Here is a 23,996-nt window from a genome sequence, read left to right as displayed (position 1 = left end):
AAACAGAAAATATGAGCAGACCAATCACAAGTAATGAAATTGAAACTGTGATTAAAAATCTTCCAACAAACAAAAGTCCAGGACCAGATGGCTTCACAGGTGAATTCTATCAAACATTTAGAGAAGAGCTAACACCCATCCTTCTCAAACTCTTCCAAAATATAGCAGAGGGAGGAACACTCCCAAACTCATTCTACGAGACCACCATCACCCTGATACCAAAACCAGACAAAGATACTACAAAAAAAGAAAATTACAGACCAATATTACTGATGAATATAGATGCAAAAATCCTCAACAAAATACTAGCAAACAGAATCCAACAACACATTAAAAGGATCATACACCCATGATCAAGTGGGGTTTATCCCAGAGATGCAAGGATTCTTCAATATACACAAATCAATCAATGTGATACACCATATTAACAAACTGAAGTATAAAAACTGTATGATTGGGCTTCCCTGGTGGTGCAGTGGTTGAGAGTCCGCCTGCCGATGCAGGGGACATGGGATCGTGCCCCGGCCCGGGAAGATCCCACATGCTGCGGAGCGGCTGGGCCCGCCTGTGAGCCATGGCCGCTGAGCCTGCGTGTCCGGAGCCTGTGCTCCGCAACGGGAGAGGCCACAGCAGTGAGAGGCCCGTGTACCACCAAAAAAAACCAATCAAAAAATGGGCAGAAGACCTAAAGAGACATTTCTCCAAAGAAGACATGCAGATGGCCAAGAAACACATGATAAGCTGCTCAATATCGCTAATTACTAGAGAAATGCAAATCAAAAGCACAACGAGGCATCACCTCACACCAGGTACAATGGGCATCAGCAGAAAATCTACAAACAACAAATGCTGGAGAGGGTGTGGAGAAAAGGGAACCCTCCTGCACTGTTGGTAGGAATGTAAATTGATACAGCCATTATGGAGAACAGTATGGAGGTTCCTCAAAAATCTAAAAATAGAATTACCATATGACCCAGCAATCCCACTACTGGGCATATACCCAGAGAAAACCATAATTCAAAAAGACACATGCACCCCAATGTTCATTGCAGCACTATTTACAATAGCCAGGACATGGAAGCAACCTAAATGCCCATCAACAGACGAATGGATAAAGATGTGGTACATATATACAATGGAATATCACTCAGCCACAAAAAGGAACGAAATTGGGTCATTTGCAGAGACGTGGATGGATCTAGAGACTGTCATACAGAGTGAAGTATGTCAGAAAGAGAAAAACAAATATCACATATTAACGCATATATGTGGAACCTAGGAAAATGGTACAGATGAACTGGTTTGCAGGGCAGAAATAGAGACACAGATGTGGAGAACAAACGTATGGACACCAAGGGGTGAAAGTGTGTGTGTGGGGATGAATTGGGAGATTGGGATTGACATGTATACACTAATATGTGTAAAATAGATAACTAATAAGAACCTGCTGTATAAAATTTTAAATTTAAAAAACAAAACAAAACACAGCTCTCTGTATATGCCTGAATGCCCTATTCCCTTGTTGGGAGGAGATCTACAAACAGAATTAAATGACTTTCTCACCAGAAAAAGTAGGCCTTAGAGAACTCCCAGATCAAGCATATGCCCTGCAAACTGTGCAGGAGACAAGCCTCAACCAGAAGGTCCTGAACAAATTCTACAAAAGGTTAAGAGTGGATGTTTGGGCTGATGGGAGGCAGGAAGTGCCAAGAGGGCTGACCCAATAGTGGTAAAATTCTGTCTAGATGCCAAGGCTCCAAATGTAAAGCAATACCCTTTAAAGAGGCATGTGAGGGAAGATACAAAGTCTCTGATAACCACCTTTCTTAAGTGCCAATTAAACTGACCTTGTCAGATACAAAAAAAACTGGTACTGGAAATTATTGTTCTGTACGGGATTTGTGAGTCACTAACCAAGTTGTAGATATATACATCTGGTAGTACCAAATCCTTACACTTTGCATACAACTTTATTTGGAGACTTTTGCTGGTTTACAGTTCTGGACTTAAAAGATGCCTCTTACTGCATATCCCTAAGTCCTGAGTCCCAGGAACTGTTTGCCTTTGAATGGGACAATCCAGAGATAATATATAACAACTGTATTGTTGGATGGTACTCCCACAGGATTTAAGAATGCCTCCACCATCTTCAGGGAAGTCTTATCCAAGGACTTAAGTGATCTCCCATTAAATGAGGGAGTCTTACTGTGATATACTAATTACTAATAAAAATAAGGGAGCCTCAGACCAAAATACAATCCTCACTTTAAAGCTGCTGGCAGACCGGAGATATAAAGACTCTAAGGGAAAAATGCAAATCTCTCAACCAACTGTAAAATACCTAGGATTTGAGTTATCAGAGAGACGGGAGACTTTCGGCTTGGAGGGGACCAAGGTGCAACTTATTCAGTCTTCCCGAATCCAGGTTCATCTGACCCCAGCTGCCTCCACCCTGCCGCCTAAGTTGGACCCCAACGATAGCAAAGTTGTGTACCCGAGGTGTGTCAGTGGGGAAGTTTGTGACACATCTGCCCTGGCCCCCAAGATCTGCCCTGGGTCTATCTGCAAAAAAAGGTTGGTGAGGACATCGCCAAGGCAACTGGTGATTGGAAGGGCCTGAGGAGCACAGTGAAACACCATTCAGAACAGACAGACCCAGATGGATGCGGTACCTTCTGCCTCTGCCCTGATCATCAAAGCCCTAAGGGAACCACCAAGAGACAGAAAAAAGCAGAAAACCATTAAGCACAGTGGAAACATCACTTTTGATTGTCAACATTGCCTGATAGATACATCATCGATCTTTAGCTAGAGAACTCTCTGGAACCATTAAAGATATCCTGGGGACTGCCCAGTCTGTGGGCTGCAATGTTGACGGCTACCACCTTCGCGACATCATAGATGACATCAACAGTGATGCGGTGGAATGCCCAGCTAGTTAAGAACTGCAAGGAAAAGTAATTTAATAATGGGATATTTGATAACCATTTAAAAAAAAATTTACTACTGGACCATTAGCTAGGGTGACTGTACCCACCATCAGAAGGCAATGGCGAGGATTCTCAGGAATGGCTAGGTTTTGTCCTATTTGGATCCCTAACTTTGGTCTCATGGCCAATTCCTATGTTAGGTTCTCAAAGGAAATGACAGCCATTAAGCTGGACTGTGGAATGCCAAATGGAGTTCTATCCCATACAAATAATCAACAAAGTCTATTCTAGCAGATTTGACTGATCAGCCTTTAGAAAATTGGGATATGGAGATGTTCATGGACAGGAGCAGCTTCATGGACCAGGGACTCCGAAAGGCTGGGCATGCAATAGTAACTCATCAGGAAGTCCTAGAAGCAGAATCCCTCCTCCAGGAATGCCTGCCCACAAGGCAGAGCTCAAAGCCCTCACGAGAGCCCCGCACCTTGGAGCAAAGAAAAAGGTAACCATTTATACCAGTTCTATGCTTTCTCTGTTATACATGAACATGCGGCCATGTGGAAAGAGAGAAGTGTACTATTTCAGGAAGGAAAGAAATTAAACATGCAGAGGAGATACTGGCCTTATGAGATTCTGTTATAATGCCAGAAGAAGTAGCCAAAGTATATTGCCCAGGCCACTGAAAGACATAGTTACATAGCTAAACAAAGTAATTTGGGGCTTTCCTGGTGGCACAATGGTTAAGAGTCCGCCTGCTAAGGCAGGGGACACAGGTTCGAGCCCTGGTCTGGGAAGATCCCGCATGCTGCACAGCAACTAAGCCCATGCGCCACGGCTTATATCTGCACTCTAGAGCCCGCCAGCCACAACTACTGAAGCCCAGGCACCTAGAGCCCATGCTCTGCAATAAGAGAAGCCACTGCGATGAGAAGCCCGCACACCACAACAAAGTAACCCCCGCCCGCCGCAGCTAGAGAAAGCCCGCACGCACCAATGAAAACCCAATGCAGCCAAAAATAAATACTTATTTAAAAAAAAAAAAAGTAATTTGGCTGATCAGGCCACAAAACAGGTGGCCCGAACCAAAAGCCCAGATCCCAAGGCCCTAGCACTCATTCTGAATGTGGACTTATCCCTTTTAAGCCTTGGTATTTGGAAATGGATCTAGAGAGTGCAGACGAATGGGGATTTCATGCCGACCCTTGAGACTTAGATGGTGATCAGTACCAAACAACCAAAGAAGGCTGGATTGATAGTGAACAGAGACTAGTGCTTATACCTGAGCATTTAATGGAAAGGAACCCATTATGGGAGGGACTCAGCCTATCACTGGTTACAAAAGCCTGTTGATCCACAAATGCAAAGGACTATCTAAAAGGTAATATAAAATTGCCTGATCTGTGCCAGAAACAATCCGTAAGCTGGGCCACACCCAGCAATAAATGGGGTGCAAACCCAAGGGCCAAAACCAGGAGATGACTGGTAAATACTGTTATGCCAAGAGCCATGGGACATAATATACACTTGCTGGTGTTTGTGGACACCTTCACAGGATGGGTCAAAGCTTTTCCAGGCTGGATAGAGAAGGCTTCCAAGAAAACAGTGGCCTTACTAAAAGCATTTTCCCCTCATTTTGGTTGTCTCTTTCAATTCAAAGTGACAACAGAGGAGCTTTCACAGCCACGGCAACTCAAGAGTGTCTGGGCCCCTCAGAACACAATGGAAGTTACATGCTTCATGGAGACCTCAGTCTGTGGGAAATACTGAAAAGAGGAATCGCACCTACAAAAAGACAATCGCCAAAATGTCAAGAAACCATCTTAACTTGGGAAAAGGTCTCGCCAGTTGCCCTGCCTAGGCTAAGAGTAGCCCTAGAAGCCCGGTCCAGCTGAGCCCTATGGAATGTTATATGGGAGACCCTTCCTTAAGACTAAGTGTTATTAGTCTTGAAGATAATCATGTTGCAAAATAATAAGATACTATAAAACGTGTACCGTCTCTACGTGTTACTGTATCTGCTATACATAAAACGCTTCTAGGTGATGAATGTTTCCCACAGACATTGCCCTGCTCTGCATAAGCCGGGGGATTGGGTCCTCCTCAAGACTTGGAAAAATCAACACCCTGAGGACAACTGCAACCTAAGTGCAGTGGAGCCTGCGAAGTTCTTCTGGTTACACATTCTTATCTTGTATTTTTAAAAAGGCCTCCCACACTCGCATGATGGTTGCCCAAGACTTGAGAGTTCAAGGTGGGACTTGCAAATATTTCAATTTCATTCCTCTCATGAAAATCCACGCTCCTAATCAGAGAACAGCTAGAGCAGCCCTCCCCCATTTCCCTCAAGGCTGAGGAATGTACCAGAAGAAAGGGGGGGAATTGAAACAGCACCAAATTAAACTGGCTCGTGTCCTTAAATAGGTTGTTGATCAAACCTGTTTAAGGAGCTGTTTTGCAGGCAGAGATGGGAACCCACGCCTACAGGGTAACGCTGAAACCAATAATAATTAGTCTGTGGAACTCAAAGAATAGAAAGGTTGCCACCAGAGTCCTTTACAAAGTACTAAGTCCTTCGGAAAATCTGGCTTCCAGCAGCACATGTAGCTTGTATGGACTGATTCAAGACTAGCCAATCACCTTCCAAGCTTGAAATTTCCCCAACCCCTTAAATTTTCCCCAATCCTGGAAAGGAGAGAGAGGTTTGAGAGCCTTGCCTCCTGTCTCCTTACCAGTTGACTGTGCAATAAAACTCTTTGTTTCTCAGAAGCCAGTGCCGTAGTATTGGTTTCTATTCATGTCTGGCACTGAGCCCTTGCTCGGTTACACCTAGGAGTGGAATTGCTGGGTCACGTGGTAATTCTGTGTAACTTTTTGAAGAACTGTCAAATTGATTACCACAGCAGCAGCTCCACTTTAAACTCTCACGTGTTGTACAAGGGTTGCAGTTTTTCCACATCCTTTCCAACACTTGTTATTTTCTGACTTTAAAAAAAAAATTATGGCCAACCTTGTAGGTGTGAGGTAGTTCACACTGTAGTTTTGGTTTGCATTGGCCTAATGACTAATGATATTGAGCATCTTTTCATGTTCTTGTTGGTCATTTGTATATCTTCTTTAGAGAAATATCTATTCAACTTTTTTGCTCACTTTTAAATTGAGTTGTTGCCTTTGTTGAATTATAGGAGATAACTCTAGAATATATGGGTATATTCTAGATACTTAACACTTGTCTATATGGTTTGCAAATACTTTTTGCCATGTTGTCTTTTTATTCTCTTGTTGGTATTCTTTGCACCAAAATGTTTAATTTTGATGAAGTACAATTTATTTTTTTCTTTGGTTGCTTGTGCTTTTGGTGACATAGCTATGAAACCATTTTCAAGTCCAGGTCATGAATATCTACCCCCATGCATTCTTCTAAGAGTTTTATACTTTTAGCCTTTGTATTTAGGTCTTTGATCCATTTTGAGTTAATTTTTATATATGGTATGAAGTAAGGGTTCGACTTCATTCTTTTGTATGTGGATATCCAGTTCTCTTCACACCATTTGCTGAAAAGACTGTTTTCTTCCTGTTGAAAGGTCTTGGCACCCTTGTTGAAAATCAATTGACCGTTGATGTGAAGGTTTATTTCTGAACTATCAAGTTTATTCTAAGAATAAATCTCTGTATCTGTTCTTAGTCCAATAACACACTGTTTTCATTTCTTTAGCCTTGTAGTAAGTTGTGAAATTCAGAAGTGGGACTCCAACTTGGTTTTTTTCCAAGATTGATTTGGCTATTTGGAATCTTTTGAAATTCCATGTGAATGTGAGAATCAGCTTTTCCATTTCTGCAATTAAGTCCATTGGGATTTTGAAAGGGACAGTATTGAATCTATTGATCATTTTGGGGAGTATTGTCATCTTAACAACATTAAATCTTCCAATCTATGAATAAAAATCTTTCCATTTATTTAGTCTTCTTAATTTCTTTCAGCAGTGTGTTGTGGTTTTCAGTATTTATGTCTTGCATCTCTTTGGTTACACTGGTTCCCAAGTATTTTACTCATTTTGATGCTATTTATTTCAAATAAAATCAGTTTTTAAATTTCTTTTTTGGGTTGTTCACTGCTGGCATAGAGAAGTACACGTGAGTTCTGTGTGTTGATCTTGTATCCCGTAACTTTGCTGAATACATTTCTTAGCTCTAATAGATTTTTGAGGGGTTTTGTAGATTCTTTAGGATTTTTCTCAATATAGGATTCTGTCATCTGTGACTAGAGATAGTTTTACTTCTTGCTTTTAATTTGGATGCCTTTTATTTCTTTTTCTTCATGATTGCTCTGACTAGAACCTCCAGTACAATGTTGAATAGAAGTGGTGAGAACCGCTGTCCTTGCCTTGTTCCTGATCTAAAGTCGGGGAGGGGGGCGGGGCGGGCAGGGAGCTTTCAGTCTTTTATCATTGAGTTAGCTGTGAATTTTTTATATACACCCTTAATGCTGTTGAGGATGTTTGTTTTAATTCCTACTCTTTGGGACGTTTTATCATGAAAGCATGTTAGATTTTGTCAAAGACTTTTTCTGCATCAATTGAGTTAATCACGTGAGATTCTGTTCTTGTTCTGTTGATGTGGTGTATTAGATTGATTTTCATGTGTTGAACATCTTTGCATTTCTGGGATAAATACCACTTGGTCATGGTGTACGATCATGTTAATAATCTATGCTGTAAGGTTTGGTTCGCTAGTATTTTGCTGAGTACGTTTGCATCTGTGTTCTTAAGGGATACTGGTCTCTAGTTTTCTTGTGATGTCCTTGTCTGTTGTTGGCATCAAGGTAATGCTGGCCTCATAGAATGAATTGAGAGGTGTTCCCTCATCTTCTATTTTCTGAATGAGTTTGAGCAGGATTGGGGTCAATTCCTTAAATGTTTGGTGCAGCTCACCAGCGAAACTATCTGGTCCTGGGCTTTCCTTTCTTGGGAGGTTTCTGATGATTCCATCTCTCTGCAAGTTAGAGGCCTGGTCAGAGTTTCAATTTCATCCTGACTCAGTTTGGGTTGGTATTCATGATTACTAAAGGTTCAAAACACTTTGCTAAAACACAAAAGTATTTACAATATTTATATATCTAAGTAGATGGAAAGAATGATCGTCTTCCTGGATCAGTGTTATATGGGTTTTTTCTCTTTGTTTTGTTTTTTAGTTTCAAGAAGTAACTTTATAACCATGTGAATCGAAATAAGAAGGAAAATACTAAGAGAATCAACTAAAAGGGGTAAACACAATTGCCTCCAGGAAAGGAGGGGGCAGAGAATCTAATCTTCTTAAGAAATACAGGGCTTCCCTGGTGGCGCAGTGGTTGAGAGTCCACCTGCCGATGCAGGGGACACGAGTTCGTGCCCCGGTCCGGGAAGATCCCACATGCCGCGGAGCGGCTGGGCCCATGGGCCATGGCCGCTGAGCCTGCACGTCCGGAGCCTGTGCTCCGCGACCGGAGAGGCCACAGCAGTGAGAGGCCCGCGTACCGCAAAAAAAAAAAAAAGAAAAGAAATACAGCAGCACAATTAGGCTCTTTGTAAAAAACAAACTTAATTAATCCACAAAAAGAAAGTTTTCAGCCAGGCTGCATGGATTCAAATTCCACCTCTACCATTTGGTATGTGACCTTGGGCAAGTTTACAGTGTTTGATCTCCATGAACCTCAGTTTCCCATCTATGAAATGGGAATGATAACAGTACCTACTCTATAAAATTTTTGTGGGAACCAAAGGAGACAGTGGAATGTAAAGGGCTTGGCTAGTGAGTGTCCTGTAAATGGAAGCTTCTTGATGCTATTTATTATCAGGCTTGTCCAGACCAACCTAACTTCTCTTTCAGCTTAGCAAGAGCCACCTGGTCACTCTGGAGACCCCCATTTGTGCAGTTGACTGCCTGTCTGACACTGGGCATGTTTCTTCTCCCAGAGCCCCTCGGAGGTGGCTTCAGAAGGGCCTCAAACTTAGCCAGTCCTGCCCCAGACACTAACGCCTCCCCCTGGGGGTCATGGCTCTGTTTTTTAGTTTTTTCTTTTAAACAAAGATTTCCAAACTCTGTGGTTGCCTTGCCTAGCTAAAAGGGGAAGAAGGGGGATCAGCCCAAGAAGAAGGAGGAAGAGGAAAATAAGACAGACAACCAGTGCAGTGGAGAGGAGCTCATGTCCAGTTGTCCTGGTCCCTGCAGAGCCAGTGTCCAGGAATCTAGCTCCCTGCCCACCCCCAAGCCCTGCATCGGCCTGCCGCCTTCCCCCTGAGGCCATGGGCCCAGGGATTCTGCTGATCCTGTTGGTGGCCACAGCTTGGCACGGTAAGAGCACACCTGGAGCCTTGGGGGATGGTGGGGGGTGAAGGGGATGTGACAGAGAGGGCTCCTGTGGAAGGACTCTCTCAACCCCTGCCCCTCACTGGGTGTCCCCACTTCGTGCTTCCATCTCCCCAGCCCTGGGCTGTAGGTATGTGGGTGTCTGCTTTGGAGAGGCAGTGAGGGGGAAAAGAGGGTATGAATGGGGTGGAACCAGCCTGGCCAAGGCTGTGGATCCGTCCCAGCTCAGATGTTGACTGTCCGTGTGTCCTGAACACGTCCCTGATGCTCTCAGGGCTCTTCAGTGTCCACTAAATAGTCAATAGCAGGTTGTTGGGGGCGGTGATGGACTAGAGTAAATGGTTTTCAGACTTCACCATGCATCCATATTCCCCGGGGATCTTGTTACGGTGCAGATTCTGACTCAGTAGGTCTCGGATGTGACTTGAGATTCTGCATCACTAACAAGTTCCTAGGAGATGCCAATGCCCCTGGTCCAAACCTACACTGAGTAGGGAGGCCCCAGAGAACCCCTGATGGCTCTGCTGGTTCTGCCAGCCTGTGAATCACTAGGCAGACTAGGCAGGATCTGACTGGGAGAGGCCTGAGAGGCAATGATCCTTCCTTGGGCGGCTTGGGCAAGGGGTTAGAAGGAGACATGAGAGGCTAGCCTCCGGGCTTCCCTGGTGGCGCAGTGGTTGAGAGTCCGCCTGTTGATGCAGGGGGCGCGGGTTCGTGCCCCGGTCCGGGACGATCCCACATGCCGTGGAGTGGCTAGGCCTGTGAGCCATGGCCACTGAGCCTGCGTGTCCGGAGCCTGTGCTCAACAACGGGAGAGGCTACAACACTGAGAGGCCCGCGTACCGCGAAAAAAAAAAAAAAAAAGAGGCTAGCCTTTCTGGCCCAGGGCTCAGAAGAGGTAAATTTTGGAGGAGAGAGTACAGGGCAAGAGGCTTTTCCGGGGGAAGGACAGCAAGGATCTCCTGGGCTAGAGCTCTCCCAAACACAGGCTGCTGGGGCTCAGGATGGAGAGCTGTGGGGCAGACCCCAACCTAACTCCATCCCTCTGGCAGCAGCAGTGATGCAGGATTTCCATCTAGGAGGGTGCCTCACTGGAGGTGAGGGGCTGGGTGCTTGGCTTGTATCTACAGCTGGCCCAACAAACACATTAAATTTTATTGCTTATTTGGAGGGAGCTCAGGGAAGGATGGGGACTGTGGGTGGGGTGGGAAGGCAGCCCTCAGCTCTGGCGTCCCCACCATCCTGGGGCTGCAGGACCCTGGGGAGTAGGTGCGTCTGGTCCCTGATGAGGAGATGGCCCACTGAAGGTCTTTTTCTGGCCCAGTCCGTCCCATTGGGCTTGCATGTCCGTTCTCTTTTGTTGAGATGTAATTTACACATAGTAGAAAGCACAGATTCTTAAGTGTACATTCGATGAGATGTGACAAGTGTACACACTTGTGTCCCCACCAACTCAGTTAAGATAGAGACTATTCCCCTCACCCTAAAAAGGTCCATGGGTTTTATTTCACTGCTTTGTCCTGTCCTCCTGCCCAGAACCTGCCTGTGGGGGACTGTTGGAAGGTAGAGGGGCTATCCAGCATGTAGCCTCAAAGGAAAGAAGAGATGGGGACAGCAGGGTGGAAACCTAAGCTTTCAGCCCAGTAGACCGGTGGTGAGTGGCGGGGGGCAGGGGGCTGCTGTGAGAAAGCTGGGGGACAGGATCAGAGCACGCTAGCGACCGGGAGAGGCTTGCCAAGAGCCTGGGCTGAGGAGGGAGCTCTGCCCCAGGCCTTGGTGTGTGCTGCGTGTGTGCGTTTTGGGGGAGAGGAGCGGAAGTTGGGGCACACCCTGGGAGCTGATGATGGAGAGGGGTCTCCCAGACAAGTGGGAGGGGGTGGGGAGGTTTGGGGAGATGAGATGGTGGGGTGAAGGGGCAGAAGGGGTCCAGCCCCAGCCCAGGGAGGATGGCCCTGAGCAGGATTTTTCTTCCTGTCAGCCAAGCCAGCAGTGGGGAGCTGGGGCGGAAGTTGAGGGTGTCAGCCCTGTCCTGCGTGAATATTTGAGATGACAGGACGAAACAAGAGAGATGCCTCTCTGACTACATTTCCAGGAGGCCGAGGCCAGAGCTAGAGGCCAGAGCAGGGGAGGGGAAGGGAGAAGGCACCTGTGAGACCAGGCAGGGGCAGAAGCAGAATACAGAATCACAGAATCTGAGACCAGGGGATGTTACAGGCATAGGCTGTGACCTTTAAAAGTTAAAAAATTCAGCTATCAGAGTGTCAGGACCAGAGGGAAGGTTAGAAGTGTAGCAGCTGAAGCCAGTAACCCAGGGCAGGAGAGTTGAGTGAGCCAGAGGCTGCATATCACCTCACTGAATCCTCCTAAGACCTCTCAGCGGTGGGAATTGGGATTCTTCTCATTGGATGGAAGAGTAGCCTGAGGGTCAGAGGTTAAGCAACCTACGCAGTTAGCAGGGGAAAACCAAGTTTTAGACCCAGGTTGGTGTGACCCCACAATCCAAGCTCTTTCCTGCGATACAACCCTGCCTGGGGCGCTGCACAGCTGCAGCAGTAATAGGCCAGCACCCACTCTGTTGGGACTTGCCAACAGCCTGCCAGAAATGATGTTTGTCCCCATCCCTGGTGGTCAGCAGCACAGGACTGCTGGCTACAACCCTCAGGTGTTGGCTTTGGTAGTATTCACTCAATCCTTTATGCCAATCAGAAGCTCGGGCAGAGAGGCTGTGCACCTCTGATGGGTACAAAATGAAAACATAAGCCATCCTGATATCATTTGACAGAGAGGATCTTTCCAATTCTGGGGTCTATGGTGAGGGTGGGGTGGTGGGGCAGTGGGATGGAAAGACCTATTTAAGAAACTTTAGTGCAGGACGACGTAGAGTCCCTGAATTTACCTGGTGCCCTCAGGGCTAGCGTGTCCGTGGCCCCATCGCTGGGACAGAAGGTTTAGACTCACTAGGGGTACCTAGTGGGTCAGTGGCAGAGCCAGGACCCACAGCCTGAGATATGCCAATGCCCAGCAGGTGGTACCCCCTGTCCTGGGGGCGAGGGGTTCTCTCCCCGTGGCCGGGAAGCAGAAGTGAGAGCATCTCTGGGAGAAGGGCTGCAGGCTGAGCGGAAACCGGGTCTGGGCCGGGTGCCAGCAATGTACTTCCGCCTGCACAGGCTGGAGGGCGCCTGGCAGCCCCTCCAAGGCCTTGAATCAGCTCTCACTTCCCTCCACTGCCCCTATTTTAGACCCTGGAAAAATGCTGACACTGCAGAGGTGATGGGCCTTCTTCCCGGAGGGCCTGAGATGAGTTTCAATTTCTCTTTTCTTCAAGAAAATTTTCCTTAAAAGAGATTGTCTCCCTAGTAAACGCAGCAGTGCTGGGATGTCAGGGTGGGTTGCTGGGGGTGGACTAGGTAATAAACATAAGGGCTAGCCTTACTGAGTATTTATATTTGGTGACAGGTGATGTTCTAAAGGCTTTCCATGCGTTTAAATCTCCTGATATCTATCCCAATAAATGGGTACAATTATGGTCCCCATTTTATAAGTGAGGAAACTGAGACACAGAGCCTCTGAACCATCTTACTGTGTTATAGACCAGACGTCCAATGATGGGAGTGGGCACAACAGAAGACTTCTGAACCTGTCTAACTCTGCTGGGCTAAGATCCTACACCGCTTTTCTTCTTCCCCGTGTAAATTAACTCAGAGGACTCTGCCATGAACATTCCATTCATTTGTTTCTTCCTTTGCTTGTCTGAAGCCCCTTCTTTGAGCTGGGTGCTGGGCTTAGCATCAGGGATGCAGCCCACTTTGTACATGGAGCTGAAGGAGTCCACTCCTGGGGAGAATGATGCAGTCATTGCCAGTGAGACTGAGGCCAGAAGCTGGGGGAGCCCCCATGGGACAGCGGCTGGGTTGGAGGCCGAGAAATCTCCTACTACCCTTCCATCAGAGACATCAGTCCATCACAGCAGCTTTGGGCTGGGGGCCTGAGCAACTGACCAGAGAGGGGCAGGAACTTGTTCAAGGTGATCCTGCAAGTCACAGCTGAACCCCAGAACAAGCATCACCCCTGCCAGGGCAGCACCCATCTCAGAGGCAGGGTATGGCCAAGGCAGTGTCACCTCAGGCCTCAATTCTGTTTGCCACCCCCCCCCCCGTCACCAGGTCAGGGGGTCCCGGTGATAGAGCCCAGTGGCCCTGAGCTGGTCGTGGAGCCAGGCACAGCCGTGACCTTGAGATGTGTGAGCAACGGCAGCGTGGAATGGGACGGCCCCATTTCCACCTACTGGACTCTGGACGCTGATGCCCCCAGCGGCATCCTCACCACGAGCAATGCCACCTTCCTAAACACGGGAACCTACCGCTGCACTGAGCGTGGAGACCCCCTGGGGGGCAGCGCCACCATCCATCTCTATGTCAAAGGTGAGGACTGTGAGCCCACTCCCAAGAGGACTAGCCAAGCAGGTCCCACCACGAATGCGCAGGAGGGCTGGGCCCTAATGTTAACAATCACAGTAAGGCAGCTCCACATTTGCTGAGTACCTGCCACGAACAAGGACCTGTGGCAGTGCTTCTAATTGAACGTTGTCCTCACAACAACCCTGTGAGGTGGTTCTGTGATTCTGCCCATTTTCCAAAGGCTCAGAGAGGTTGAGTCATTTGCCCAAGGTCACACAGCATTAAATAGTGGGGCTGGACCTGGCTTCAGAGCCCCAAGCATCAGCTGAGCTTCCCTGGTATAGTGTGACCTCAGGCAAATGATCAGCATCTCTGAGCTTCCCTGTCACCAATGTCCAGGGACCTCTTGGCCTGGTGGAGGGAAGGCAGTTGTAACCCTGTATCCCCACGTTCCCCAGACCCTGTTCGGCCCTGGAGGGTCCTGGTCGAGGAAGTGACGGTGATGGAGGGTCAGGACGCGCTGCTGCCCTGCCTGCTCACGGACCCAGCGCTGGGGGCAGGCGTCTCGCTGGTGCGGGTGCGTGGCCGACCTGTCTTGCGCCAAACCAACTACTCCTTCTTGCCCTCGCACGGCTTCATCATCCACAAGGCCAAGTTCATCGAGAGCCAGGACTACGAGTGCAGTGCTCGGGTGGACGGCAGGATGGTGAAGTCCCTCAGCATCCGGCTTAAAGTTCAGAAAGGTGTGTGGGCCGGGAGGGACAGAGAGCTGGCACCTGGCCTGAGGGGAGGTAATGGGGGAGGGGGGGCAGGGGGGGCTTTGTTTCATCTCTTCCTCCCAATCGCGACAGAGTGATCTATGGGGCGTCTACTGGGGCAAGACGGTAAGGTGTCGGGCACAGAAAGGCAGAGCACACATAAGCCAGTAACTCGACGGGCAAGGTGGTCTCAGATCGTGAGACAGGCTGTGAAAATCATTGAGCAGGGAGATGGAATAGAGTGTGTGGGAGTGAGGGGGGTGGCTCATGGAGAGAGTGGCATTTTATTTGAGCTGAAATGTGAATTATGAGAAGGTGGAAACAGCAGAGGAAACAGCAGGTACCTAGTCATGAGCTGGGAACAGGCTTCGAATGTTCCAGGAACGGAAGGAGGGCCCGAAGCTCTCCCACACTCTCAGACGTGGATTTCCCACTCAGTGCCGGTCTGGTGCTGGGCACAGGAAGGGGGGTAGTGAGCCAGGCGATGGGGCATCGTGGTGGTGGGTGCGTGGGACACCTCTCTCTGGGGGGCAAAAATGCTGGTGAAGTCTCACTCCTATTCCCCCTTGTCTCTGCTGGGATGGTGGACAGGATTCTGGTTTCTGGAAGGATTGGTATGTGTCAGCAGGACCCCAGGCTCAGAACCTGGGCTTGAGACAGGAATCAGGTACCTGTAATGAGGCCAGGGTCAGAACGGCATGGCTGACCCAAGTCCCTGTGCTCTGAGGCCACGAAACTGTCCAGGAAGTCAAAGGACCCCACCCTGTGGGCAGAGGGAGCCATGAAGGCCCTTTCCCTGCACTTTGCAGAGAGAGCCCTGGGCTCTAGTTCGGCCATGACCCTCTCAGTGACCACGGGTGAGTCCCTTAGTGTCTGGACCTTGAGGAACTGAATTAGGTTATCTTTCAACAACAGCAACAGCTAGAAATATTCATTCAGTTCCTACTATGTTTTAGGCACTGGACTAGCTGTGAGGGATAGCGCCTTCATGGATCTGACATTTACTGGGGAGACAGACGGGAGAGAAAGTCAGTAAATACCCATTGTGAAGAAATATGGGGCGGGGGGGTGGGGGATGAGGCTAATTCAGCGAAACTGTGACAGGAGGCCTCTCCGAGGAATGTCTGAGCTAAAGATCTGAAGGATGAGAAGAGGCAGGCAGTCAAAGCGTGGGAGAAGGCATTCCTGGAAGGAAGGGCAAGTGCAGAGTCGCTGGGTGGGAAAGGCTGTGCGGTGGGAAAGGCAGCTGGGGGAGTGGAGGGTGGCAGGTGTCCACGGGTCGGGAGCGGGGCCTGGAGAGGTGGGAGGGACTTCGGCTTTTATGTGTGATGATGAGAAGCCACTGAATATTGTCACGAGAGAGAGGCATGATCCAATTTTCATTGCAAAGAGCTCCCTTTGGCCGCTGCGAGGAAGGAGGGAGGCCTCCCAGGTGCCTGAAGGGGTCCAGAGCAGAGAACGAGGGTGAGGCTGGGGAGAGGCGCTGGTGATGGAGCAAAGGGGGCTTTTCAAGGTCTATTTAGGAGACAGGACTTGTCGTGGGGAAAACTGAGGCGTCGGGGCTGCCTCCCAGGATTTGGGATGGGAGTCTGGCCCATGGCAGGAAGCAGAGTGACAGCTCTGGCCTGGATGTTCATGGGTCCCTTGCCCTGACCTCAGTCATCCCAGGACCCCCGACCTTGACACTGAAGCCTACAGAGCTGGTGCGGATTCAAGGAGAGGCTGCCCAGATCATATGCTCAGCCAGCAACGTTGATGTCAACTTTGATGTCTTCCTCCAACACGGAGACACCAAGGTCAGTCCCTGGGGAGTCTGTCCATCCTTCTGACACACCAGGCCCTGCAGGATGCAGTCCCCAGCCCCACCTCAAGCTGGCTCTCTGGGCTGAGGGCATGGCCCAGGCCCAGAGAGGGGAGTGGGCTCACCCAAGATCTCACTGCCAGTCAGTAGCTGATCCAGAAGCAGGACTCGGGCTCGTGCCGCTAAATCTTGTGGGGGTTGGTGGGAGGAGGCAGTACTCCACCTCCTTGACCCATGACCTTTGCCCCAGCCTGTAGACAAGAGCCACATGGCAGCTCACTTCTGACTTAGCAAGGGGTTCCTAGGCCACCTCTAAAGCCCAGGAATGTAAGAATCCTTTCAGAAAAACTCTGGAGAGAGGACGGAGAGGGGCTTTTCTCAGGAGGAAATGGCATTCGGCTGCTTCTAAGAACATCCTTCCTCCTTGTGCCTACCGTGTGCCAGGCTAGCCCTGTGCCATTTGCCTGCTCCGTCTCACTTACTCTACAACCCTAAGAGCGTGGGGCCAATGTCAGTCCCATTTTGCAGATGAAGAAACTGAGGCTCAGAGTTCAGTCCCTGCCCAAGGAGAGGTAGATAGTAATTCTTTAAGGCTGAGGATTAGAAACCAGATCTTTCTAATTCCTAAACAACCTCAGTATACCATTTCCATTCCTTCTGGCTGCAGCTCACAATCTCTCAACAATCCGACTTCCATGACAACCGTTATCAAAAAGTCCTGACCCTCAACCTCGATCACGTAGGCTTCCAAGATGCTGGCAACTACACCTGCATGGCCACCAATGCCCGGGGCATCCACTCCGCCTCCATGGTCTTCTGGGTGGTAGGTAAGCATCAGGGTGGTGGGGAAGAGTCATCAGGGATCCTGGGGTGAGGGGGTGCATAAGGGGATTGAGAGGGAGCTGATGGCAGGGAAGGAGGAGACATTGTTAGAACAGCTCGCTAGAATCCCCTTTTTCTGGACCTGGTTAAGGAGCCACGACACTGACAGCCCTCCCAGGTCCCCCGCCCCCCGCCCCAGAATCCCTCCCTCCCGCCTTGGAGGTCCCACAGTGCATGGCTGCATCTCATTCCAGCATCATTAGTTCTGGTTGGGGATTGGTGTCCAGTAGCTCCCTCCTGGGCTTCACTGTTCACTCATTCATTCCTTCCTCCATGCCTGGGAAACCCACATCACAGAGACACGTGAACAGACAATGACCACCGAGTGCGGTCATGGGGGAAGTGTGGGGTGTCCTGGGAACACCAAGCGAGACCCCCAACCAAGGCTTGGACAAAGTGGCCTCTAAGCTGGGACCAGAAGAATGGAGGTGGGTTAGCCAGGCAGAGGGGTGGAAAAGGAAGGGGAACAGCACTGCTGGCAGAGGGAACAGCATATGCAAAGACGCAAAGGCGAAGAGAGCAAGAGCATGTGAGACATCCAGAGAAGCTGACAACAGCAGGGACGTGAAGGGGAGGCAGGGGTGGTCACAGGAAAGCAGTGCTGAAGGTAGTATCTGAGGGCAAATTGGGTGGGGAGTTTGCATCGTATCCGGTGGAGGTCGTTAAATGTGTTAAGAGGAGAGTGATGAGATCAGATTGCACAGAGGGTCCACTGTGTGGTGGTCAGGAACCCACACTCCTGGGGCACATTCCAACCCGGCTCCACCAATGACTTAGGCAGGTTCCTTACTCTGTTTCCCCATCTGCAAAATGGGGATGCTAACAGTAACTGTCTCATAGGATTGCTGTGAGAATTAAATGAATATGTGAATATATATATATTTGAAGTACCTAGAATAGGACCTGGCATACAGTAAATGCTAAGTGTGCATGAGGAGATGTTATTTGAGAAGGCTCAGCCCTACGCCGTGTGGATTGGATGGGAGACTAGAGCCTGGAGACCCATGAGGGCGGTTAATGCAGTGGTCCAGGCTAGAGATTGCGAAGGGTGCTGGACCACGGCAGCGGCCCAGGAGAGTCTGTCATCCAGAACGATTTCGGAGGGATGATGGACCAGACTTGGTGACTGCTGGGATGAAGGGGTGAAGGATAAAGGAGCCAAGATGAATCCCGGGTCTTTGAACAGAGTGATTGGGTGAGAGGCAGCAACAGCCACTGGGCTGAGAATCCAGAGCTAAGGGGAGTTTCTTCAAGGTGCGGACAGGCTCTGAGTCATTTCAGTCTGGCCACACCTCGTGTGTTAAAAGTTATGGGAGCCCGAGGGGAGGCGGGGAGGGGGGAGCATGAGAATCACTACCCTCACAGCACAAACAACGCATTAGGCTTACGGAAGCACCTAAGCTCTGCTGTGGGCCCATCCTATGCTGGGAGCTTTGAGGGCTAAGGCAGGAGAGGAGAGCATTGAACCGTCTCCCAGTTTTGGATTCTAATCCTATCGTTTTCTAGTGCAGACATACAGTAGTCACTCAGTAGATGTTTGTTTTCCTTCACACATCTGGCCGGATACTTCTCAATGCTGAGAATACAGCTACAAATGAAAGAGATAGAAAAACCCCTGCCCACTTGGAGTACTCTTGTTGGGAGAAGACAGCAACAAGCAAAATAAATTATAAAAAAGCAAATCAGTTTGATAGGGTTTTCAGTTTAAAATAGGGTGATCATCAAGGAAGATCTTACTGGGAAGCTGACATTTGAGCAAAGACTTGAGGTGGGTGAAGGACCAAGCCATGTAGAATCTTGGAGAAGAGAGCTTCAGGCAGAGGGCAAGCAATGTTGTTAAGGCAGGTCCATGCTCACCACATGCAAGGAGCAGGTCAGCCAGTGTGACTGGGCTGGAGCTCAAGAGGAAGAGCGGTAGAAGCTGAGGTCAGAGGTGAAGGGGAAGGTCCCCGTAGGCCAAGGTGAGGACTTGGGCTTTTCCTCTTGAGAGAGATGGGGTGCCATTGGAGGGTCTGAACAAAGGGGTGACATCATCTGACTTGGAGGTAACAAAATATAACATGGCTTTCTGGTGCTCTGTTGAGGACTGTCTATAGGGAGATGAGGGTAGAAGCAGGGAGACAGGAGGCTACTGCTAGTCTGAGCTAGAGGTGATGGTGTGGTAATGCTGGAGGTGGTGGGAAGTGACTGGAGTTTGGATGGCTGGCTGCCTGGCTGGCTGGCTGGCTGGCTAAGGGGAGAAGAGAGAAGAAAACAGCCTTGCCCTAAAAGCTCACAAACTCAGAGAAGACAGCTACCTAAAGGAGGAACCAGATACATGAAGTAGTGTAGATGTGGTGCCTAATGAATGTGTCATCTCAAAGGGCAGCAGAGGGCACCATGCTAAGTGAAATAAGTCAGAGAAGACAAATATTGTATGATATCACTTATATGTGGAATCTAAAAAAGTACCACAAACGAATGACTATAACAAAAAAGAAGCAGTCTCACAGATATAGAGAACAAACTAGTGGTTACCAGTGGGGAGAGAGAAGGTGGGAGAGGCAGTATAGGGGAAGAGGACTAAGAGGCACAAACTACTATGTATAAAATAAATAAGCTACAAGCATATGTTGTACAACACAAGGAATATGGCTACTAATTTATAATAACTATAAATGGAGTAAAACTTTTAAAACTTGTGAAGCACTCTGTTGTAGACCTGAAACTTATCAAACATTGTACATCAATTATACCTCAATTTAAAAAAAAAAAAAGCAACAGGAATCCAGAGGAAGGAGAGCTCCCTTTAGCCTGGAGTGGATGGGTGGAGTCTCCCTAATGGGTACAAGTCTTGGAGAATGAGAAGGATCTAAATAGAAGAGAGGAAGAATATGGGGTTCCTGGTGCAGGAAATGACTTGAGCACAACATCCAAGGTTGGAATGACTGTGGTGTGTTCAGGGGACATGAGAACATCGAGATGGGTGGAGAATTGTGTGTGTGTGTGTGAAGTGGGGACGTGGCTAGATGGGCATAGGAAGACTTGAATGAGAAGAGCCTTGAATGCCAAGCTGAATAGTGGAGGTGATGGGTAATCACAGGGAGCTTTTTGAGCAGGAACAACACAGGGTAGAAGAGTGAATTTTAGGTTTCATAGAATTGAGTGAGAAGAGGAGCCCTGAGAGATCATCTGGTCTTTTTGCAAAGCCTTGGGATTTTAAGAGGGTATTAGAGTAGCTTCCATGAGAGGCAAAGAGAGGCTGAATGGATGGGGGTTTTTGCACCTCTCCTTTGCCTACAATTCAATCAGAGCAGCTTGATTTTAATTCATGCATTTACTTAGAAGAAACCAGCCAAGACTCTTTCAGTTATAGGTACTAGAAATCAACTCAAACTGGCCTAATCAAAAGAGGAATTATAGGTAAAACCCCCATGTATATGAGCTTCTGGTTTCGTTAGATTTGGGTGTTCAGGTGTGGACAAGAATCTGTTGCTTCCCAACTCTTAGCTCTTTATTTTTCTTGCGGGGCAGCACCAAGTTTGGAAACCCCAGTGGAATGAAAGCTTCTCTTTCCCTCGAGTTCCAACAAAAATTATGGAAATTAGAGTCATGGACTCACATGCCTAGCCCCAAAATCAATCACTGGTCCCAAGGGGACAGATTACCCTGATTGGCTGGCCTGGATCCCGTGCCCACTTTAGAGCTGGATATGGAAGCTGCATTGACTATACTACTACTGAAAAAAGGGGAAATGGGTGAGAGCGTATGGAAAAAAAAAAACCAGACTTTTTTTTTAACTGCTAGAAAAATTTCCATAAAGTTATAACAACATAGATATATTCAATCTCTTCGTTATATAAATAAAGATGTAGAGGTGCCAAGGAGGATAGGAATTTGCCCAAGTTGTCCCAGGAACTCAGTGAAGAAGAGAAGAGTTTGGAGCCCTGGGGGTGGTGGGAAAAGAGATGAGAGAGGGCAAGTCTGGGTTATGGGCAGAGTCTGTGTGCCTGGCACATGGTAGGTGCTCAGGGAGGGCCCAGCTGAAAGACGGGCTCAATGGGTGGATTGCTAAATGAACACACACACTGGGGTATCTTCCCACTAATGCCAGATCTCTGTGCATTCTGCTTTCCAGACAGTGCCTACTTGAACTTGACCTCTGAGCAGAACCTCCTCCAGGAGGTGACCGTGGGTGAGAAGATAGAACTCAAAGTCAAGGTGGAGGCCTACCCAAGCCTGCAAAGTTTTAACTGGACCTATCGGGGACCCTTCCTTGGCCACCAGCCCAAGCTCAGTTTTGTAACCAACAAGGGCACATACAGGTATCACCTATTAGCTCGCATCCACATAGCCCACAGCCAGATGGAGCAGTTCAGCCGGGAGTCAGGACACTTGGGTCCTATCTCAACCTTGCTGCGTGACCTGGAGCGAGTCCTTTCCCGTTTCTAGGTCTCATTTTTCTTGACTATGTCGAACCTCGATATCAGTCATCAGCGTCTGAGATGTAGATCAAATTAGTGTATCCCTCTGTCCTATATCCTTGGAAAATCCAATGTCCTCTTCAAGAATTCTACCATTTCTTGGGGGCATGCATTCTGATGGTCACCCAAGGTCTCGATCTTATGCCTCCTCTTTTGTGACTAATCCAAATGCAGAAGACACCCCCCCATGATTTCCACTCATAGTCACACACCTAATAGCAATCGCACGACGTATCTGCCACATACACAGGTTTGGGGAATAGAGGGAATTAACATCTCTCAGTCACAGATACATCAGAAGTTCTTTAAAAGCCTGTGGTCATCCACCCCTGAGAATTTCTCACCAGCTGTGCTCTTCTCCACAGGCTCAGAGCTCTTCTTATAGAGTGCCGTGTGACTCTGCATCCTCCCATCTCTCCACTCCCAGAATCCTGCTCATCCCACATGCACAACATTTTAGAAATCTCTTTTTCTTGTCTCCTGTGGACTCTGTCCTCGGGGTCTTACTTCCTCATCCAAAGTGACCTAACCCCAGGTAGTTTTCTAAACAAGAGAGTTTCTTCCCCAAGGAGGAACACTGATACCAAGTGTGAAAATAATAATTTCTTTACCCTGTTCTATTTGAATGAGAGAGTACAGCTCCATCAAGGACAGCAAATATGTGGTGTGCGTGTGATAACTTCCCCTCCCTCACTCGTGACAGAGACCCCTAATTGATTTTTTTTATTTTTTATTTTTTATTTATTTTTTTTTTTGCGGTACGCGGGCCTCTCACTGCTGTGGCCTCTCCCGCTGTGGAGCACAGGCTCCGGACGCGCAGGCTCAGCAGCCGTGGCTCACGGGCCCAGCCGCTCCGCGGCATGTGGTATCTTCCCGGACCGGGGCACGAGCCCGTGTCCCCTGCATCGGGAGGCGGACTCTCAACCACTGCGCCACCAGGGAAGCCCCCTAATTCATTTTTGAACCCTTTCCTAATTCATTTTTGAACCCTTTCCTAATTCATTTTTGAACCCATCCTGCCAGATGCAGCCTCAGAGTCCTTCTCAACACAGTCTCTAGGCTATATTTCCATCATAACTGGCTCATGAGAGGAGACCTGTTTGCCATCCCTGGGCTAGACAATCCCTAGACATCTTCCAACTCCCAAATTCTCTGGAGTTCTCTTCCTAGCTCCAGAAGCCCAAACCTCTTTGATTCCTGGATTCTTGTGTTGTCGATCATCAGAATCAACAAGGATGTTCCCTTGTCCTTATCTTCCTCTTCCCAGTTCCCTTCTTGTCCATTCCGGCCAGGATTTCTAGCTTCCCCTCGTCTAAAGCAGAAGTTCTGAATCTGGAGTCTGCAGACCCCTGGAAGGAGGCTGGCCCATGGATAGGTTTCAGGGGTCTGTAAGCGACAGGGACACTGTGGAAAGGAACCAGGGAGATGCCCTCAAACATAGTAATCTGGGGCCATTCAGCACAGGGCAGATAAGCGTGGGCACCAAACAGCCCACGTGATAGGTGTGTTCATAATGGTGATTTTGACTCATGCAGAAAGTTAACTTCTTTCAGTTTAAGAAGGAGATGTTAGTTATCTCAAGGATTGCTCTCTGAATGCCATGGGGTTTAGTCTAGTAATGGCTGCAGATATTTTCCAGTAAAGAGACAAGTGCCTACAATGAGTCAGGCACTCTATCAGGCACTCTGAATATATATCCCTTTAGTCCTTAGGTTGAGTGTGTGGATTAATTACTGTAAGTGTCACCCTTACAGAAAAGGAAGCAAAGGATCAGAGAGGTTAAGTACTTGTCTAAGGTCACACAGCTAGGAAATGGCAACATTAGGACTTGAGCCCTGTTCTCTGGAGCCCATGGCTACATCCTGCCTCTCTCCCCTCTCAAGGTCCCTCTTGGCAGGGTTGGCGCTTTAGGGATGGAAGCTGACCTGGGTGCTAGCGTCTTCAGCAAGGATTGTTTAGCCCAGTGATGGTGGTGAAAGTAGGTACATTCATTGGGACCTGTGATGTGCCTCCCAGTGTTGGCATTTTACAGACATCACGTCTACTAAACCTCAGAACAAAAGCGCTTTACGGATGAAAGAAGCAATTAAGGGAATTGGGTTGGGGGTTTTTGCGTGTCTCAGGGGCACTCAGACTGGGTACTTGGTTCAGCCAAGACCTTTGTGCCCCGGACACTTTACCAAAAATAAATCCCTTATAAGGTGGTTGTCTGAGCCCACTGTCCTCACCCCAGATGGCCTGCTCCTCTCATGCAGGTACACCTCCACCCTCACCCTGCTTCGCCTGAAGCCCTTCGAGGCCGGCCACTACTCCTTCCAGGCCAGAAATGCCAGAGGCGAGGAGACCCTGACCTTTGAACTCACCCTTCTATGTGAGTGATGGAGTGGGGCTGGGGACATGGGGTTCCTGAGGCTGCCGGGATG

The 23,996-nt window shown here is 48.5% G+C and overlaps 1 protein-coding gene and 1 pseudogene across 1 annotated transcript in view; both read left to right on the top strand.

The window, feature by feature from the left end:
* Window positions 1-2,311: 2,311 nt before the first annotated feature.
* On the top strand, window positions 2,312-2,942 carry LOC114893104 (annotated as a pseudogene).
* A 6,078-nt stretch (window positions 2,943-9,020) lies between these two features.
* CSF1R (colony stimulating factor 1 receptor) overlaps window positions 9,021-23,996 on the top strand; it is a 30,375-nt gene continuing 15,399 nt past the window's right edge. Inside the window, exons 1-7 of the mRNA XM_029216592.1 lie at window positions 9,021-9,257; window positions 13,436-13,693; window positions 14,128-14,412; window positions 16,087-16,223; window positions 16,896-17,055; window positions 21,228-21,414; window positions 23,829-23,944. Of these exons, the coding sequence (XP_029072425.1) occupies window positions 9,209-9,257; window positions 13,436-13,693; window positions 14,128-14,412; window positions 16,087-16,223; window positions 16,896-17,055; window positions 21,228-21,414; window positions 23,829-23,944 (1,192 nt within the window). The 5' untranslated portion in view covers window positions 9,021-9,208. The remainder of the gene's footprint in view (window positions 9,258-13,435; window positions 13,694-14,127; window positions 14,413-16,086; window positions 16,224-16,895; window positions 17,056-21,227; window positions 21,415-23,828; window positions 23,945-23,996) is intronic.

This window comes from Monodon monoceros, unplaced genomic scaffold (genome assembly GCF_005190385.1).
Source record: "Monodon monoceros isolate NGI ecotype Baffin Bay Population unplaced genomic scaffold, NGI_Narwhal_1 Super_Scaffold_12, whole genome shotgun sequence".
NCBI lineage: Eukaryota > Metazoa > Chordata > Mammalia > Artiodactyla > Monodontidae > Monodon > Monodon monoceros.
This window is presented reverse-complemented; position numbering and strand designations above follow the sequence as displayed.